We start from the raw sequence: 21,432 nt of genomic DNA, 5'->3' as shown, positions 1-21,432 counted from the left end.
AAATTACAAAAGATCGTTACAAATGATCTTAAAGTTTCGTTAAAAAAATTAATCTTCATGGAAGACAGTGTGCACCCGCACCGAGCGAAGATTGTCAGGAAGCATGGAGGCAACAAACGATCATGGCGTCTCGTTGTCGACTGATTTATTGTTAAGTTTGCTACTATGAATAGTATATATTCTGTATTCTTTGTGAATCTAGGCACGAAATGTTATCAGCATCTACAACTTTATTATTTGCGCGGATCATGTGTAAGACATACTATTACAATTATTTTCTTCGTGTGATGGATCTTCATATGTGTACGTAGGTTCACTGCGTGGATTGGGATGTACATGTGTGTTACAAGTTTCACTTAATCTTCTACGGAGCGCTATAATCTTCGGAGGTAAACTACGTAACAATCTTCGCAAGAAGACACGGGAAGTCGTACGGTTCATTAAAGTCCACTTGAGTCATTTCTTCACGGGGACGTCGTCTTCCAAGATTTCCGTTCCCGTAAGCAAATGAATTTCTACCCGAGGCCTGCACGTTTCAAGAATGGATGATCTTCAGATAACAAGATGGCGAATTCTTCACTTGACGATCTTCCGGACACACTGTGTTCTCGGCGGCTGATAAAAGTTGTGGTTCTGCATCAGGTGACGGCGCAGACTGGCGTTCTGCGTAAAACTGCGCCCGCATAGCTCGCAGAAGAAGTTCTTGCGACCGCCGCACTCGTACCTCAAATGCTTCGACAGGCTGGGCTTGACCTTGTAACCCCGGCCGCACCGCGGGCACTTAAGGGCGAGATCCTCGTCCTTCAGGTAATTTGCGTGCCGCGACTTCCGGGGCGGTCCCGACTGAACGGCCGTCCAGGACGCATCTGGAAGAAGACGAAGATGATAGTCGTGTTAGTCGTAAAGCTCACCTTGCTGACCGAGATCACAAGACGCGAGTCTTAACGATCAAGACTTGATCCGCGCTAGCCCGCTAGACCGCTAGACCACGTTTCGAAATCTCTCGACTTTTCGAAAAAGTAGTTTGCCGCATTTTTCGTCAAAAATACGCGGCTCGTAGAATCTCGTCCGATCGAACAAACAATCGGCTGAATAATTGAACATTTGATTGCACATTTAAAGGCTCGATCTGCCTTCAATTATTGACATGTCTGTCAAGGATGGGGGGGGGGGAAAGAGAAGGAACTACTAAACAAAAGGTTTTAAGTAGAGGAACGAGACTGAGAAAACTGAGATTTCTCACATCTCCAATTTCTTAAGGATCATGACAATAATCCAGGATGGATATACAACGATAAACGGTCTAGATTAGGTCTAGACTAGGTTCTAGCCCGTTGACAACGTCGACATTATGGAGCCCCGTCAAGTGCCGTTGCAAGCTCGTTTTCTGGGTGAAACTTCTGCTGCAGTAGAAGCACAGGAAAGAGCGTTTCCCGCCGCACTCGTATTTCATGTGCCTGCGTAAATTGCAGAGCATCGTGTAGCTGCGTCCGCACTCGCAGGGGAAGCGAGACTTCGAGAAACCTGCTGAACGAAAGAAAATGTTACTCTGAGGATGCATCCGTGGGCGTGCAAGACATCGACGAACGAGCGAGCTTTTCGCGAGATGAAATTCTACATTGTTCTGATGACAATGCGAGGGAGATCAATGATGAAATTGTGTGTTCTTCGTAAAACATCTTAAGCATCGACAAGACAGAGATAAATTAAAGCGCGATATCAACTGAATCTCGTCGCAATGTTTTTGCATAAAAGAAAAAACTAAATAAAATAAAAATAACGTTAACATGCAAAATCTTACAGCAAAAATATTTTATCGACAAGAAGCGCTCAAGATTGTTTTACGATAAACAAGTCTCAAGATACCGACTCGTTCACCATAGAAACAATGCCAGAAATATCGTTCCATTTTCTGCGAGCATTAATCTTGGATAAAACTCTGCTGAAAGAATTCATACCTCTCTGTATGTAAATAATAAAATAAATTCTAGAAAAGTAATACGATGCATTGGAAAATGTATTGCTATAATGTATTATTAACTTGCTATTGTCAAGCCAAAACGTGACTATAGTATATTATCAGTATAGCATTTATTATTGTAGCTCTTATAAAGTTCATGGCTTTATTATCTATGCAAAACTACAGAGGCTAGCAATGCCCGAAAGGTTTATTCGATATAAAATATTCTTCATGTTGTTCATCACACGTGAGTTTCATGACTTAATCTATCTTCAACTCGATGATATTCAGATCTTTGGGATTTGTTTTTGGCACAGATTCTTCCAACTCTCAATTCATCCTTGATATCTTTCCGCGAAGCTTTCTTTCATTGATAGACAATACGATCGTACATCTTCCTCGTGTTGCTATGTCTTTTCTTCACGGGCACCACAACGTTATGATGATGGGTCAGGTGCCTACGCAGACTGACGTTCTGCGTGTATTTGTTCGGGCAGAGGTGGCAGGAAAATCTTCGTTGACCGCCGCACTCGAAGCGCACGTGTCTTGCCAAGTTGTGCTTTAGCGAGTACCTCTTCCCGCAGGCGACACACTGGATAGGCTGGTGATTTTCACCGCTGCGATTTCTCGCATTCATTTCAACACTGGCAATCTTCGTGGATGCAGCATCACGAGCTTTTCGGTCGTAGACAATGGGATTTTCAGGTGTGTGAAAGCTCTCGTAAAGATCTGAAAAAAACAATGTTCATACTCGGATTAGTACGTAGAATCGCGAAACGAAGATCGCACTGATCTTTCCCTCGATTTACGTGACTTATGGTGCCCAATGGATGACCCAGTGGAACAATCTGGTAAATTGTCCTCGAGTACAGATATTTTACCTTGAAAAAAATATATATCTCGCCCTACTCAGGATTGATATATCATACTTACACAATTGTGACATTTTATTCTAAAAACGTGATCATAAAATTTCCAATTACATATAATTATTTTAGAAAGAGACATAATCAATAGCACAAATTAAATTCTGAAAATAATTTAGATCTTATTTTCCCACAAAAGAAGTAACAATTTATGTATTGAAATACAAAATAAAAGAGAGTGTTAAATTATACTTCTTTTTCGGAAAAAACTGCTTTAAATTCTTTCAAGAAGATAATTGTGCTATTTTTGACAAACAAGTTTTTATGATGTTCGATTTGGAAAACAAAACAAGAAATTGAAAAAAACAAGCAAGAAAAAATCTAAAATTTTATATTTATTGAGAATATTTTCAAGGTTTCGCAAACCAATAGTCACAAATTTTTCACATTTAATTTTCCAGATTAAACAATTAAATAATTTTTATTTGTCAAAACTCAAAGTTCTACAATTAAAAAATCGATGCAGTAGCCTAAACTAGAAAATACAAATCAAAGAGTTTTTTGAAAAAATTAATCATGCTGCGTCAACCTGTTACAAAAATAAAGTCTATTAATAGCCGTTTATCAATGATAATATTCTACAACTATGCTTCTGTTTCACACCATGCGCCGAGCTTCATGAACAAATTTGTCGCATACTTTATTAATTTTCAACCAGATAATTGTATTCAACCGCGATAAATTTTTATTTGAGGATAAAGGAAAAAAGTAAGGATTGGTAAGCTTCTTTTGTACTGGGCAACGCGCCCGTTTATTGTTAAATCGAGACGGCTAATTATTCGCCGACATATAATCGTGCCTCCTCATCCGGTACGCAAGTGGAGGTACGAAAACGTTGTGGACGTTCAACATGTGCTGTCGCAATTTGCCGTTTTGAGTGTATCTAGAAGGGCACAACGAACATGCAAAAGGTTTCTGCCCGCCACATTCGAACCTCAGATGTTTCACTAGATTGTATTTCATTTGATACGTTCTGCCGCACTGATGACAATTGAAGATTGTTTTGACATTATTCTTGGGGATTTCATCTACCAAGCTTTCCGTGGCAAGTACCGACAGCAGCTCTGCAAAAGAGGAATGATCGGTTAGTATCAAATGCCTCAGTTATAAAAATGTTTCTCAAACCAATATCGATAACGCGTATTTTCGACTGCGAACTTGGTGCCAGTTTTCTTTCCTTCAAGATGGGAAGGGAAGAATTAATCGTACACAATCGTCTATCAAAAATTTATTATAAGTTAGGTATATATTGCATTTCTTCAAGCGAATTTTTCAGACAAATCAATTAATCAAGGTTTTGTTACGCATATGCTAGTAGTTTTTAAAATTCGCATGAACTATTTAACTCTTAACTTTGGCAATTTATATATCGATAAACTCATGATACATTATATATTACAAGTTAGACATCTTGCAATACGTTAACAGTCTACTGATGAGCATTTTATCAACATTATCTTTGGTTATCTACAGAAAACACGCGTCTCTTTTATAAATACGAGTTATAAATTGTAAAAATAAACATGTAATACAAAGTACAAAATTATAAAATATAAAATGCATTTTTACGAAAGAATTTATAAAGCATACGTTCCCTAATATATTCTCAACTATTCAATACAATATATATTTCTCATTCAACCATATATGTCAGAGATGAGAAATAACGCGTTACAAGTAATGAATCAGCGTTACTTTTACCTTTTTATAATAATGATTTAATAATGACGTTACAATTATTCATTATATGATGCCAAGATTGGAAGTCATTTTTCGAGTAAAGTTAGGAATTAGTTTCTTTCTTAGGGGAGTAACGCGTAATGAATCTCTTGTTAAAAATAACGATTTCAATCCTGGTCTTAGCATTACCGTTATAAAAAATTGTGACATCGCTATCAAATCATTATTATAAAAAAGTAATAATTACAACTCAATTAACGTATAACAGCATTACTTTCCATTCCTGTCTTCTACTTTATAACTACATATCAAATTGTACTTTTTTTTTTCCAAAAGTCCATATCCTCAACTCACTTCTATCGTTAAAAGTAAATTAAGAATATGGATGAAAATATTTTTATCGTCAAATGACAATTCGCTTATAATTAATCAGGAAACATATTTCGTCCAAAGGAACTATAAATAGATTAGCAGTCATTGCAATCCGTCCATCAGAAACATCAGTCCTATATTATAAATTATTTATTTTTTATTTATTTTATTTATGAAAAATACGCTTAGGGGCCGAGTACTTCGGCGGCAGGTAAATGTTATGCCTCTGTAAAAGATGACGACGCAGACTGATATTTTGCGTGTACTTAGACGGGCACAAGTGACACAAGAAGTTCCTCTGGCCGCCGCACTCGAACTTCATGTGGGTCTTCAGGTTGCGTTTCATCTTGTACGTTCGCCCGCACTGCGGGCACGTCAGTAGTGTCAACGGTGTCAACGTACAATTCGTTGCGTCTTGCGGCTTCTGACATCCATACAACACGAACCCTAGAAATAAGAAAGGAAGAATGTTAGAGTATTTCTCCACGTCTGAGATTCTGGGACACGACTGACGTAACTGAAGTCTCGACTCTTGGCCGTGAGGCTGGACAGGATAGACACGTCGAAGAACGATGGGACAGGATCGATTGCATGCATCCGATCCGACGTTCGATTACTTTTCGCACACGTGAACACTTTACTACGTTTCTTCGATCGCACAAATGTTATGCACATTACAAAATACGAATGTTACAACATATCATGAGTATAATAAAGAATGTGTAAAACGCACCAACATACATGTTGCAGATCTGTCAGAGTAAAAAGACGCACTTTTCCTGCGCGTAGCGAGAACTAGACAGTCTGTTGTGCATAAAGGATCCTCTTTTCTCCTTTGTTAGTTACATCAGAATTTATTTGATTATTATACCTTATACACACATTTAATACTATGTACATATAATCGGCAATCAAAAAATCGACAATCGTAATGATCAAGTGGCTTTTCTTTGGTTTGAAACAAAACTGCGTCGCACTAATTTGCGAAAATGATAACTTCCATTAAACTTATTTTATATTTTAAGCGCTGTTCAGGATTTGCAGTTTCAAACCTAAAACTACAAATTTTGGACAGCATTATTTGTCGCTTGGTTTACCCTATAATATTATTATCAATATTTTATTGTATCATACATTTAACTGGTTATAGTATTATATTTATTACTATTAGTTTTGACACGCGTAATCATCAAAACTACTTATATTTCTTTTTTCGTGTACTTGTCAGAAAATTCAGAGTAAAATTTGTATTAAAAATCAAGTTGTAAATAAGTACTATAAATTACAATTAACGTTAACATCTCTAAATCTTGTAGAATAAACAATTACTCTCAAAAATTGCATGAGCTCATTTTTTATTCTATAAATAATAATTTTCATTCTGCAAAAATAAATTTTGGCTTATTAGAATAGCAAATCACTCGAAAAATTGTCCAAGCTCAATTTTAAAGTGACATTTCATTCTACGAAATTTAAAGAAGTTATACTTCATAATATTATTATGATTGACTGCAAAAAACGGGAAGTATAGTTATTTATGATAACGTCATTCGGAATTTTTTAATAATATCGCGATGTGTTCAAATAACACTAAAATTAACTAATAACAGTAGAATTATAAACAAATTATATATACATTTTATCCATTACCTACATGATTTATAAAGTCATCTGAGAAAATAAAATAAGTCTTAATTAGTATCGTCCAACACTTAAGATATAAACTTAAGATCTATATTATTAAACTCTTACAAACTAAGTTCTCTTTAAAGTTTAGGGCAGAAAAAAGTAATGTAACATAAGTGCATGATGTCTAGGCTACACCGATCGCGATGATCGATGCACATTGATCATCAATAGCTAATGTACATACAGCGAACGCTAAAATCATTAGAATACAAGGTAACGAGGTATTTATGATAGTTTAATGTTTCGATCGAACGTGACGATCCAGATTGCTCTTCTGAGCGAATCGACCCTTACAAATAGGACAGACGAATTTTGGCTCCACGCCGCACTCGTATTTCTGGTGTCGCCATAGCGATGTAAAAAACGCATAAACGCGATTGCATTTGACACATACGTGCTTCTTCTTCGACTTCCTCCTGTCATATTCGTCCTGGACGACTTGTCGCTCGTACGGTTGTCGACCTTTGTTGCACTCAAACGCCTTATGTCGCAGCAGTGAAGCTTTCAACGCGAACGTTCGACTGCAATCGTTGCAGAGATACTTACGGGGACCTGATCCACCGGCAATTATGTTACCCTGATTCGAAGACATCGAACGGAGGCGCCTAGTGTACATTGCAATTCGTGACGTCGATGGCAGAGTGGGTATCGTCCAATTAGCCGAACTGTACGTTGCACCTGTAAATCAAGAAGAGAAGGATGAAATTTAACTTCGATGATATTAGCTCGAAATTTAAATTTCGTACAAGCGGCATTGGTTTAATGAATGCCTTAGAAAAGCATACGTTGATATGCATGACTTAAAATCTAAAAAAAATCTCAGACGTGACGTATATAACCACAATTTTTTATCGTAAATACATAGATACATATGTCTTTTTTTTAAGATATCCGATATTTATTTTAAAATGTGTGGTCGCGGGAGACAGGAAGAGAAATTTATTTTAGATTAATTCTTTAATAATACGAAATTTTATTTGACGTGAATATTGTATCTTTTATGTCAAATATTAATATACATATCAGAATTAAAAATAACAATATTATACAAGATTATTATAAAATTATTTAAATTGTAGCTAACAATGTAATTTTTTTTAGTTATTTTATAATGAATAAACTTTGGTGTGATCTTGGTCAATCTTATAAAATTAATCTTTGCATCATATAAAAAAATTCTGACAAGTAAATAAAAAGAAGTAAATAAGGTATAACATATTTTTAAGCAAATGTGTCGTTATGAAAAATTAATGATGTGTATGTATTTAATTATTAATAATTTTAATCACAACAGATTTGATCTTTTACTTTCAAATAGTAATTTTTTTGATATGATGTATTCCAGCTTCATATAAGGATTGTGCTTTAAGGCGGACGAAATTGTGACGCGGAGTTTGTATGAGCTGGATATTGTAAAAATTCACACAAAATTATTATAAGCATCAAAATTCGCTGGAGATTGATATAGACGATCTTCATGATTAAAACTCTTAATTTTGCTTGCAGTTTTTCGGAGAAGGGGAGGAATCTTATAGATGCTTGTTAATATTATTAAATTGTTTAATTTCTAATATTATATATTCAGGCTTCAACTTATTATTAAAATTAATACAATATATTAATATAATATTAAAAATATTATATTTGAAAAATTTATAAATTAGTTTTATTTCAAGATTCCCCCTTCGCTCTAGGCTTGTACCTTTGTTGCCCTTACCTAGATACTCTGCTGCTTATATCGTGGCTATTAACTTTTCATATACTTTTTATATTTGTTTAACCACATCATCGACATAAAGACCGAGCATCTGAATAGACAGACGGGCGCTCGTTATAGAGCGATACTACATATGAGGCTTATATTTGTTGTTGTTTTTTAGCATCTCATTAGTTATTTTGATCCCCTTCGACACAAGAAGAACAAAATAATCAATGAAATGCTAGAAAAAAAAGACAAATATAGACCTCATATGTAATACCTTTTTATATAACGAGCGCCCGTCTATCACAATGGTTAGTCCATTCTTTATGTCGATGAACCATACCCAGCCACGTAACAATAATATATAATCCACGAAACAATTACAGATAAAACAAATTATAGATTTTGCGTAAAATCATTAGGATAAACATTGAACGCATTGGTTTCCTGTGCATGAAAATTCATTTCGGTATCGTTATGCGCCTCGAAGATCTGTTGATGACCATATTGCAAATTCTGTTCCAAGAAATGCTGATGGCGCGCCAGTATGTGCTTCATCAGACTGTCCTTGTATCTGGTCTTGTGTGGACAAAAGGCGCACTTGAACTTCGGATCGACCCCGCACTCGAAATCATGATGCCGTTTCAGATGGTGTTTGTGCTTGTAAGTTTTGCCGCAGGTGACGCAGGTATGCTTGAATATCGAAACGTATTTCGAATCAACTGGAACAGAAAAAAAAGTTTGCAAGCGGTTAGCACGCGTTGCTTTCCCAACGAGTAATGGTGTGATACTTCGTGACTCCGCTTCTTGGATGATAAAGGTAATTGCTCTCCGTTCTCATCGCGATATGCCGTCTCGCAGCGCTTTGAATCACCGTCCACTAAATATGCTTAGCGTCAACACCAAAAGGCAAACACAAATGTTATTTGTCTTATGAAATCTGTGTAATATAAATTATCCACACATCTAACGGTTAAGATGTATATCCCTATAGGAGTGTCCCTTTCATTAACCCTACTTACCTCTTGATATCCGATCGCTAATTATTGTCTTGTGTTCTCAAAAAACTTGAAAATTTGTTTGCTTCAAAAATTTTTGCTGCAGAACATAATTAACGAATGAGGAATAAGGAAAACAAAGGAGTTCAACTTGCAAAGAATTTTAAAGCTATTTGTCTCGGAGTGAGATGTCGATTTTATTAAATTCCTTAGATATTTACCTTAGGTCTAAGATAATTGTCAAATGGCCATTCTACATTAGCATAGCGATATAAATATGGAATGCTTTACAATTCAACCAAATTAATAAAAAAAAAAGTACACATATCAAAAAATCATGTGTAGAGAAAATTTCTTTAGACGACACTGAAGACTGTCGACATACAGAAATTTTTAAGTAAAATTTCTCGTTCATTCTCAGTGCCTTCTCAGTACTCAGTATTACTCGGCTCGTCAATACTTTTCCACGAAAGTCTCGCGATCTTCCGATCCTGGTAAGTAACTTCGTCACTCGAGCGAAAAGTCAAGTTTACCTAGCAGACAAGTGTCGAAAAGGCTTTCATGAATCATGATGTTTAATGCGAGGTACGAAACCGTGCTTGGTGTGTTTCATCATATGCACTTGAAGATACGACTTATAAGTCGCTCTATATGGACAGAAGGAGCACTGATGCATCGGCTGCTTGCCGCACTCATTCGTCACGTGCCTCCTCAGGTTCTTCATCTGGTGATAACGGCGGTCGCAGTTATCGCAGGCGAAACGACCTTGGCCACGACACCGTCGCCGATCCTTCATTTGAGACATGTAATAGGTCACCTTCACAAAACCTGCAAACACGAAGAATAATTTATTAATACCGGAAGTAGCACTCGTCTTCATCATCCTCGCAGTTGGATGGCAAAAAAAAGCATTTCATTAATTTTCTGCGATTTGTTTCTTTAAGCCAGATATAAACGCGGCAACTTCGCTAACGAACCTCACTCAAGTCCCTGTGTAATCGGATAGAGGAAATACATAATTGGAAACGAGATAATAACCCGCGTTCGAATCGGCTGGATCGTAGAGTCTTAATGCGACCGAAAAATAACAATATGAGAAAAGAATGTACAGAGCTGTATGCGAGAGGAAATCCGCTGCGTATCTGAAAAGTAATACATAATATCACGACCATGCACGAACACAGTTACACAATCTCAATGTAAATCTCGTTAAAACATCCTTAAAATGAATCTTTTTCGGTGAATCTGTTCCACTCACGCTTTGTAAGTCAATCTTCTATCTCTTACTCGCAAATTTTCTTACCATCATTTTTCTGAGTGCACCGCAAAAAACGATGACATATTTAATGTACCTTCTAAAAATGTAAAATGCTAGAGACGAGGAAATAATAACATGCGTCAACATTTGTCTCAATATGTATTGCGAAGATTAAGATTAGAGAACATTTTTACAAGCGCTATTTATGTACAATAATCAATTGTTCGAACATTCGAAACGTTTATTTCTCATTTTGACATGTTCTAACTAACTTAGGAGATATCAGTTTTATTTATAATTGCATAAGATATATTCTTTCACATAACTGGCGTTGTATAGAAAAATTTCCATACAATTAATAACAAAATATGTTAAAAGTCAATTAATTATGCATCTCATACGTCTCTCTTACACATTAACAACTTCATAAACGTAATAAAATAGTAAAATAAATCTTTACTGACGATTTAAATGCCAATATGTATTAACAATGTAAAAATTAATAATTTATCATAAGAGACAATGAATTTTTCAAAAACTGGTATTGACTTGCATTTTGCAATAACAAAGAGAAAAATTTATTTAAAAAACATTAAAATATAATCTGATAATTCATAACAAAAAATAAGAAAATAAATAAAATCGTTTGACGAATTAATCGGTACCAAGTAACGGGTACGGCATACTCGGGTGTACATGTGCGACGTGCTTCGTTATGCTGGCCTTATACTTGCTCTGATGCTGGCAGTAAGGGCACTTGTGCTTCGGCGCCTTGCCGCATTCAACCACGATATGTCGACGCAGCGATCTCTTCACCTTGTAGCATCGCCCGCAACGAGGACACGAAAAGCTCTTCGTCGGATCGACTTGCGCCGTTATTTGATCTTCGATTGTCCGATAATACGACTTGTTTCGTTGCACAGGTAATGTCAAAGGATCGAGCTCCTCCATAGCGTTGAAGCACCATTCTGAAAGGGTTCGTGCGATTGTTAGACAGAAATTCATTTATAATATTTTACTATATATATATATATATATATACATATGTATAAATCGCAAACTTGTTACAATCAAGCGTCCACATAGGTATTCTTCTGATAGCAATGTCGATCCAATATTCGAAGATCTACTGAATGAATAAATTAATTGATTTCGAAGACCTATTGAGTGAACAAAATAACAAAGATTTATTAGAAAAAAATTTTGATTCATTGCCTGTCGCTAATAAAATAAAACAGATTAATAAAAATAAAGTTTGACATTAGTAGATATGAATTTTTAGAATCATTAAAATAATTAATATAAAATTCCAACACACACAATTACATATAGTATATTAAATGTACTATTACATATTTTATTAACGTATTTTTTTATTAATTAATCTCTTCAAAGTTTCGATATACGATATACACAATCAAAAATTAAAATAATTAATTAAACTAAAAAATTAGATATTTTATAAAATAATATACATAATAATAATAAGTTATTTACAATTATTCTCGTTGTCAATTTTATTAGATACACTTTATAATTCCGAACATGTTATCAAAAGAACAATGTTACAGTCTGTTTTACGATTATAAATTAGATATATCTTCATTCTATATTTTTGTAGTGTTGTGTTTCTCATGATATAGCATTATTTCCGATATTAAGAGCTGTTAAAGAAAGATATTTTCAATATTTTTAAACGAAATTACTGCAATTGCTAAAAAAATTTTATTCCAACACTTTGAAAATTAAATCAAAGTAAATAATTTGTTTAAGAAAGTTATAATTGTATCGTAATTACGTAACACGACGTAAACCAAACGCCAAAGGAGGACATCTGAAACAGAATATTAAACAAAACTGGTTATGGGCTATTACAAAAACAAAAGCGATTTATCGTAATTTTTATTGAAGTATCTATATAAATAGGTATTTATAGTAATACTTTGCGTTCCGCATGAGATGTTCACGCACATATATTAGTTGTCACATTTTATAATAAACGTACAACAAAGCGTATTACTACCCACATAAGCGTGTATAGTTTCTATGCCTCTCTTATTGTCGATTGTGCGTGAATGTTAATAAGTTCATTTATATTTTTCATATTTTGGCGTCATTTATCGGATATTTACTAATATTTCAAAACATACTTGTTACATTCAATTCTGTTAACGATAAACTTAATCGTATTAGTGTAAATATCATTTAATAATAACTTTGAAAGATTAAACTATTAAATGATCTTCTTTAATATAAAAATTATTGCGTATATTGAGTTGATGCTTATCTGTTTCGCAATTAACACTTATTAAACTTTGGTATCGAAATCTTCGGTGTTTGCTTTCGCACTGAATCGGTAATGCTGCTTTCTCAAATAATTTTAACAAGCGACGTAACCCATTCTTAAATACATCTTTGCAAATACAAAACTAAAGCTCTTATTTCAAAGATTTATAATGCGTAAGAAAGTAGAGAAATAAACATTTAAGTTTACATATACTCGTTAAGACAGTCGAAGTTAAGAAAACAAAATCTCTTCTTTACCTAAACTCCTAGAAAAATAATTTATACAGTTTAGGAGTTTAGGCACAATGTCAAATTCAATCTAATTGTAAGTTAATTCTCGACTTAAAAAAGCTTGCCAAGGCTTTTAAATAAAAAAAAAATAAATTAAATTGCAAAATAATATACACACAAACAAAAACAAATCTGCTTTTATAATTATAAATCTGCCTTTAACAATAAATTTGTTATAATTATTATTACTAAATATATCAGGTTTCGTAACTATAATCATAGTTAACCATAATCATAATTATAATTACGTGCTATATATCAAAATAATATAAAATACAGTAGATTGCAATCTCTTTCCTTCAAAAAATACAAAATGGTCGCGACAAAATTCCAGAAAGGAATTGTATATTTTTATTATACGTATACATAGTACGTCTCATGCCTATCCGATTATCTCACTGGTAATGACGCATGAAAGGATGACTGTTTATAAAAATATAGATATAAATATTGTATCATTGAAAAATAAACGCTCGTTGGCGATATTCTGTCGGAACATTCTCTGCTTGCAGACGGAAGAACAGAATAAGATACTAAAAAACATAGTAATTATATGTACATGCACAGTTATAGAGTTAATTAATAAAGGAAGAAATATATAACATTAGGAGACCAAGGCTCAAACCATTTGAGTACAAGATAATTCAGAACCATAAGAAAATATTTATAATCAAAATTATTATTATAACTTCTTCACAACTTTGCTAGTTCGTTGTAATATTTACAGTTTTAGAGAATATTCAATATTTCTAAGTTTTAGAGTATATTGAATATTACTCATTAGAGTATATTCAACAATATTGCACTGAAAAACCCTTAATTATTTTGTAAACGTAATAAATTTACATAATATATTTATTAAATTTTATTAAATATAATTTTATATGTCCTTAATACTGTAAGTCATATTATGTAATTATAAGTCAAATTTACTAGTCAACCAATAAATAGTATAAATTCTGAATTATCTAGTACAAAAAACATCGCACATATAGCATCTAATACATCATGTATTATATCTTCGAATGCAGATACGACTTAATTTCTGGCATCCGATGAAGACGACTTATTGCCATTGGGCAAGGTATAAAGCTCGCTTAATAGTTTCATATGCCTGCCGTTCAAATGAGTATTCAGACTCGACTTATGCTTCGTCCTGTAAGGACACAAGGGACAGAGGAACTTGGGCTCCACGCCGCACTCGTGCTTCAGATGCCTCGCCAGACTGGAGTAATAGTTATAAGCCTTGCCACAATTCTTGCAGGGATATGTCACCCTCTGGCAATTCAGATATCTTGATGAGCGTGCATCTGGAAAACAAAAGAACACGAAACATCCGGTTAGAAAGCATTGTACATAGACACAGCTGCGTCTCTTCCTCGCGAATTCGTGCATAGCGTGCGGATAGAGAAGAGTAGACTCTTCGACGATGTCTAGGATCTAGCTGGGGATCTACTCATCTATCTCTCGTCGCTTAAACTGTCCCAAGAGAGATACGTGTTGCATTAAACAAAAAAAAATCACCCTATTTGCACATATTTTCGCAAGCGTATTTGGTTGGAGATGCATTTCATGCCAAGATACAAATCGTGATTTTTGCACGAACGTTTCTCAATTACATCACAGTTAGTTTTGTCGGCTAGTATATTTATATATACAGTGAAGGAAAATGAAAAACGGTAAACGTAAAGTCTTGCAGAAGAACGATGTATTTAGCGCCATATAAAACCTTAATAATTAATATGCCATAAGTAAAAATTTACTTCAATATTTAAATCACATTTATAATAACCGTCCTGAATAAAAAAAATGACAGATTTAAAACATATCAAATCATTCTGTTATTCTGACAGAAATCTAAAGTGATTCTAAATGTTATTCGAAACTTGTTGAAAAATATTTGAAAATCTTGAATGTAAAGTCATGAATATCTTGAAAAACATATTGATTAAGATATAACAGAAAATATATTTATGTATATTACATTACACATGTATGTATACATATGTTATGTAAAAAAATTATAATATATTTTTACTTTAAAAAAAAATGTTAGATTAATTTTACGTTATCTTATAATCTTACTCAGATACAGAAAATAATTTTATTTTTAGAATTTTTTAAAAATATTTTTTTATTTCTTTAAATGTTTTTTTAGTATTTAAATATTTCTCAAGTTTTTCTAGACACTCAAAACATTCTAGATTTTTCAAAGGCAATCAAAAATTTCTAGTTTTAAATAATATTTCTCAAAATAATTTGAATATTTACGCAATAAAATTGTATAAAATCTTGTAAAACAAAGATTTATAATATCCATTATTAGTTCCGTGAATATCGATTAAAGACAAAAAAATACAACTTATTATATCATATTTCATATATCATATTTCAAAAAAATACACTTATTATATTATATTTCAGATGTTGAATAGTTCTGTCAAACTATCAAGCAGTTCCGTCTATCATTTTATAATTGGTGAATATTACGTAAACATCGTCATTAAGTAGTCTTATCGACTTCGAAGAATATGAATTGTCATAGTAGTTATTATGATTAAAAATATTAATCAAATACAAATTAAATTAAAATTAATCAAAATTATTAATCAAAATCAGAAGATGAGAACCGGAATTTTAAACGATAAAACTGCAAAGATAGAGGAATATGGTGTCTATAACTAATATGTTTAAGAAGTTTGCTCTTCACTCCTGTTTGATAAAGGCCACATCCGCACATGAATTCAGGTGGTATCGGCAAATTACCCTCTTTGCATCTCTTTATGTGTTGATATAAAATCTGTCGATTTTTAATCCTTTTATTGCAAAATGGACAATGCCGTTGGATTTTTCTGCAACAAATATATCCAGAATAATTAATTAAATATTCTTATTAATCAATTCAAATTCTCGTATAATTGGTAAAATTAAGCTTTTTGTTGATGAATCAGTAGGGTTAAGAAATCTATTTAAACGAATAAAAAACCTATATAAATATATATTATGTCAATTTTTACTTAGACTAAATTGCAATTATTAAAATGTAATGTACAAAAATAAGAAGAGATTGCTTTGAAATTGATAAAACATTAATCATCAAGAAGTCAAAAAAATAAAATAAACTAATTTTTTAATAAAACAACTTTTTCTGTATATTTTTTATACATAGTTATCTTCCATTTAGATAATATATTTACCTAATTTTATTATTTTATTTTATATTAATTTTTTTTATTATATAAAGAAATTATTATATACTTTTATTGCAATTTTTATTTTTCATCAATCTCCTCAATGTTAATAACGTGATAATTTTATAAAAATAAACAATAAAACAGAAGTATATTATACTTCTGTAATTATACACAAGGATAAAACAGTAGACAACAACATATGAACAAAATATTGAAACCAATCTTGGTTAATCCATATAATTTTTGTTTTTTCATATTAAGAGGTAGTATAATTCTATTCGCTTCTCCATTAACAATCCTATCAATAATATCATAATATAAAAAGTATAACTATTACAAAATTATATTAATATTTTTAAGTATTTACAAGTCTTTATTCCCCAAAATTTCTTTGTCAATTATTATTTGTTATATAATATTAAACAATAGAATTATAATATTAAATAATTGTAAGTAATTGTAGAATTATGATATTTTTTTATGTATATTAATGATAAAATAATATTTATAAAATAATTATAATTAAAAATGTCCTGTAATGTCCTGTACACCCTTCAATTATGTTATCGATACTTATCATTTACAAAAATCATTAACATTTAACAAACATCATATAATTCATACAGTAATATAAATTTAATATACAACACAATTCCACTGTATAAGAGGTAGAAATATAATTAATAATAATAATAATGTTGTCAATAAAAAAAAAACTTCTTGATATTTTTTAATTAAACAACTCTTTAAAGAATTTTCTAATGACACTTAGAGAATCACAATATCCTTTGAGCATTAATAATTCGTAAATGTTTCGTATTTCTTCGTGTAAATCGATCGCAGTGGAATGCCCAGTTTGTAGTATCGATGTAGAACTGATTTGGATATAGAGTAGATTTTCGCGGCCTTCCTCAAAGACATCCCACTGGCGACAGCGTCAATGGCTCTCATCACCTGTTCCGAATTGCGTACAAACATTTGCGACTTCGGCATACTTTGATAACAAGTCTCGTAAATGAATGGTCCTGAAACATGAAAGAGACACAAATAAAATATACAGATTCAGCACTTGGATGAAACAAGTTCGATAGAGCTTCCTTTCTACTTCCTTTTTGTATTTCCGTCCACAAAGAAAAATTATAAATAAAATTGTAAAATAGAATAATCGAAAGATATTGAAGGTAAATGAAAACAAAATTGAGATGATTAAACAGAGCATACGAATCTTCTGGAAGAACTGTACATCTTTCGTCTTCGAGGACTTGATTTTTCAGGAATAGCGTTAAAAATACAAATTATAGATTTGACTAATTCCAGGCTACAAATGATAATCGAGAGATTTGAGAAAACAAACAATTTTATTGAAGAACATCAAGGAGACATGTATTGTAAATCACCGTAAGTCAATAATATATTTTAAAATTTTTCACAATAATATGATTTCGTTTCTTATACACTCGCATGGATCCTCTTCATATGCGACTTCAGATTCCACTTGCGGTTGCTCTTGTAGCTGCAGAACGGACAGCACTCTGCCTTCTTCTGGCCGCAGAAGCCTTTGACATGTTCCACAAGGTGATGCTTCCATCGGTACGACTTCGCGCACTTGGAGCACTTATACCTACCTTGCAAAGCGAATTGGTCAACATTCTTAAACCTGAACTTGCGGTCAGTACAGTTGCTGGATCTGGTAGCCTGATAGTCCTCCCAGACAACAAACGAACCTGAAACACAAAAGCCAGCTCGTCATGTATGCGTTGAAGGCAACCAAATTGTTAACAACGACCGTGTTTGTACGTTCCTAGATGTTTTCGCGATCTTTTACTTAAAACATTTACATCTAAGCGGCATGCGATGAATAAAGATTCAGAATACATCTCATACCTATGGACGAAACTGGAACTACTGTGCCATATGTTCATCTTAATATCCGTTATCGGTCCAAATTATTTTACCGCCCATAAGTGATAAAAAGGAAAACATGTAACAATCCGCGCATTTTATATAATAAAAAAACACAGAGTAATATGAAAAATATAAGAGCTATGATAAAACCAATAAAGAAAAATCGAATAGATAACTTTAAAATTTTTTGTTTAATTTAATTTTCAACTATAATGATTGGTTAATAATTAAGAGCATTGAGCAAAATAATAAAGTTTAGATTGTGATAAATTCCCATTAAAGCTTACAATAATCATAATAATCGCAAGCGAGAATTTTTTAATGAAAAGATTCTCGAAGAAAAATAAAATCATTAAAAAACGATTTAGAAAAGAAGGGGAAAAATTGTTTTAAAATAAGATAAGTGCAATCTCTATGAAATTCCATCGAAATTGAGGCATTTCATGGCGTGAAAAATAATTTATAGAATGTGTAAAATGAAAAGACGATGTAAAATAAAAAGAGGATGCAGTTCGAAGAATGTTCTCGTGACTGCGAATATGTACACAGGTATTTATTTAGAAAGCAAACGGATGCGAAACATCATTACACAAACACTTAATCGCTGCGTAGCGCAGCCAATGTGGCTTCACCGATCTATCGATCTACTGATCTATCGACTGGATAAAGTACATTAGCGGTGCGTCTCGTAGACAGGTGGTTCACATCGTTATCGTCTCTATAACGTCGATATATCTGCCGAATCACTTACGTACGCAATAAGAAATTTCGCGGTAATAATAAATTTTTTGTAACGAGCATCGATACGAGTCCCCTAACTAGGACGTTCAGGCGAATCCCGATTTTGTTGGCATGCATTTTTCACGATATGCAACTCCTGCAATTCCTCTTAAATTTCTAAACTTGTACCCTCTTCTGTTTACGAGGCTTCCGTGTAGGCTTCGTTACATGTAATCGGCTCAGACATTTTTTTTACGTCGGAATATTATTTCGTTCCTATGTTATGAAATGTCGAAGTTAGCGTTTTCAATTTGGATAAATGACTAATGCGTTTTTAAGGTGATTAATGGGACGATACAGTGCTTCGAGTATCTGATAATAATTCACCTACGATCTACATAATATCCTTCGTTCTCGTTTCACCGTTGCACGCTGTAAAAACATGTTCGTAAACGAAAACAGGATGGCGTTACAAAAGCCCTAAAAAAGAAAAGTTGACGTTCGTGTTAATTAAAAGTCTGTGTATGCTGTAAAAGAGGCCGCGGATGCATGCTTATCCCTAATCGTGGTTACATTGTCGTAAATGAAATCACTGGCTGCCGTGGGATACGCTTAATTGCCGGTATGTCGATAAATGTAAGTAACTGTTGTCTAAAACCCGCTACGCCACATGGCTAAGTGTAGTTGGAGCTAGCGTAATTTACAGTCAAATTGCACTATACTCGAGCAGTCTCTATAATGCACGATAATTCGACGGTACAAGGGCATTATTACTAATCGCGTTAAAAAATGACTCCATCGACATCTTCTTAAGTTTATCGCTTATCCTATAGGTTTTTGACTTTTTAAGATCATTACGTAGTCTTCGATGATTCGCCGTCTCCTCCGACATCTTCCGGCGGCTTCTATACTTATAGTTACGTGATCATTAGTGTCTCATTAGGTGGTAATCAGACTTTCCTGCCACACCTTGCACACATACACACACACGCGCGCGCGCATACATACGTAGTGTTATCGTAGTTACGAATTGTGAGTGACACAATTTCGGATATTGATCGCACCAATAGTGAACAGAAGACGTTCTCTTCGACAGAAAAAAATACGCGTAGGTAGAAAAGTCTGGTGAGGCTTGGAAAATATTTACTACGAAAATTCCTATCTGTAAAAAAGATCCTTCACTAAAACTCGAGATTATTGGATTCCCTAGACCGGGAAGATATGATTAACGCGACAAAGTTCTTCCAAAGAATTTTGATCACTCTTGATGCGAGTATATACCTTTGTAAATTAAAAATCAGATTGCAATTAGCATGTAATTATAATTGCACACTTTACTTATATTAAGCGAAGTACTTAAAGAGATGTATCACTCTGTACTAAAGCACATAAAAGCAACATTCATATTGATCTCCGAACCGCAGTTCGGAGCGAATTTGTCTGAAATCTTACGGAAAAAAAAAAAAACAGCCTTTAGACTAGATTTTGTTCACTCAATTAACTGTAGTTACGTCTACAAAGTGACTTTAGTAGTCACGTTCTGCAAATGAAAGAAGCTAGCTTCCATGTTAGGGCCTCTAAGATAATCTGAAATAAAATAATTTCTCCGAGAGCCAAGTCGACGGACGTCGCACGAGCAGAACTTATAATATGTATAAGCTAAAAAACAGTCGAAGATCGCTTTCGCGGAGTCTCGAACGTCAATCGACGACATCACACAGAGTCTATAGTACGACACTAATTGTTAGACCATACAGATCATTGATATGACGTGTCATATTACAACTACATACGACGTCTTACGTTTTCGAGGGTCGACGCTCCGATAAGCTTCAAAGCAATCGGACATAAACGCTGTGCGCGCCAGCTCGCTACCTCATGCCACATCATGCGCGCTAATATTTTTTAGACCCTCGCCGAAAATAATCGTAACGCATCAATTTTCGCTCGAATAGTCCTATCATAGAGCATAGAGTGTGGAAAGCTACGGGTGGACAGTTCCGCAGGACGCGTATGATATTATCCGACTAGCAAATTATTATCTCATGGAGACCGTGGGCAAAGCTCTTCTTCCCGCGAGAGAATCCCTCGAGATCGAGTCTCTCCGATTCCGATCGCGAGAAGAGTCCTTGGACATTTTGAATTCTCTGCGGAGACGTCGCGATTACGGAAAAATCGAAGACGTCGTCGGCGAGATACACGGGGGGTGGGGGATGGAGTAAGAGATGTCACCCTAGCGCGACGTCTACTTGATGTTGTGCACCGAGAGAAGGTGCTTGAGAAAGCTCGCCTCGATCCTCGACCTATAGGGGCAGTACTGGCAGGAGAAGTGCGTCTCGAAGGTGACCATGCCGCAACCCATCTTCAGATGCTTCCGCAGGTTCGACGCCCACGAGTACATCTGGCCGCAGCGGGGGCACACGTGCAGCCGCGGCCTCACGATCGGAAAGA

At 34.0% G+C, this 21,432-nt stretch overlaps 3 protein-coding genes and 1 long non-coding RNA gene across 4 annotated transcripts; all 4 read right to left on the bottom strand.

Annotated features, from left to right (window-relative positions):
• Positions 1 to 130: 130 nt before the first annotated feature.
• Positions 131 to 7,219, bottom strand: LOC118646531 (zinc finger protein 260-like). The gene is made up of 5 exons (XM_036289607.1): positions 6,922 to 7,219; positions 5,122 to 5,385; positions 3,789 to 3,950; positions 2,353 to 2,689; positions 131 to 895 (listed from the first exon to the last, which is right to left on the bottom strand). The coding sequence occupies exons 1-5, from the start codon at positions 7,217 to 7,219 to the stop codon at positions 577 to 579; spliced, it is 1,380 nt and encodes a 459-aa protein (XP_036145500.1). The 3' UTR covers positions 131 to 576.
• A 499-nt stretch (positions 7,220 to 7,718) lies between these two features.
• Positions 7,719 to 9,438, bottom strand: LOC118646530 (transcriptional activator/repressor MOT3-like). Its single transcript, XM_036289605.1, has 2 exons — positions 9,429 to 9,438; positions 7,719 to 9,165 (listed from the first exon to the last, which is right to left on the bottom strand). The coding sequence occupies exons 1-2, from the start codon at positions 9,436 to 9,438 to the stop codon at positions 8,726 to 8,728; spliced, it is 450 nt and encodes a 149-aa protein (XP_036145498.1). The 3' UTR covers positions 7,719 to 8,725.
• A 61-nt stretch (positions 9,439 to 9,499) lies between these two features.
• LOC118646582 lies at positions 9,500 to 16,224 on the bottom strand. Its single transcript, XR_004964111.1, has 2 exons — positions 11,628 to 16,224; positions 9,500 to 11,553 (listed from the first exon to the last, which is right to left on the bottom strand). It is a non-coding gene; the product is annotated as an uncharacterized LOC118646582 (long non-coding RNA).
• A 478-nt stretch (positions 16,225 to 16,702) lies between these two features.
• Positions 16,703 to 21,382, bottom strand: LOC118646529 (zinc finger E-box-binding homeobox 1-like). The gene is made up of 2 exons (XM_036289604.1): positions 21,231 to 21,382; positions 16,703 to 18,103 (listed from the first exon to the last, which is right to left on the bottom strand). Exons 1-2 carry the CDS (start codon positions 21,380 to 21,382, stop codon positions 17,806 to 17,808), a joined length of 450 nt encoding a protein of 149 aa, XP_036145497.1. The 3' UTR covers positions 16,703 to 17,805.
• Positions 21,383 to 21,432: the final 50 nt, after the last annotated feature.

The sequence above is a fragment of the Monomorium pharaonis genome, chromosome 7 (genome assembly GCF_013373865.1).
Source record: "Monomorium pharaonis isolate MP-MQ-018 chromosome 7, ASM1337386v2, whole genome shotgun sequence".
NCBI classification, from domain to species: Eukaryota; Metazoa; Arthropoda; class Insecta; order Hymenoptera; family Formicidae; genus Monomorium; species Monomorium pharaonis.
Note: the sequence above shows the minus strand (reverse complement) of the source record. Positions and strands in the feature narration are given on the sequence as shown.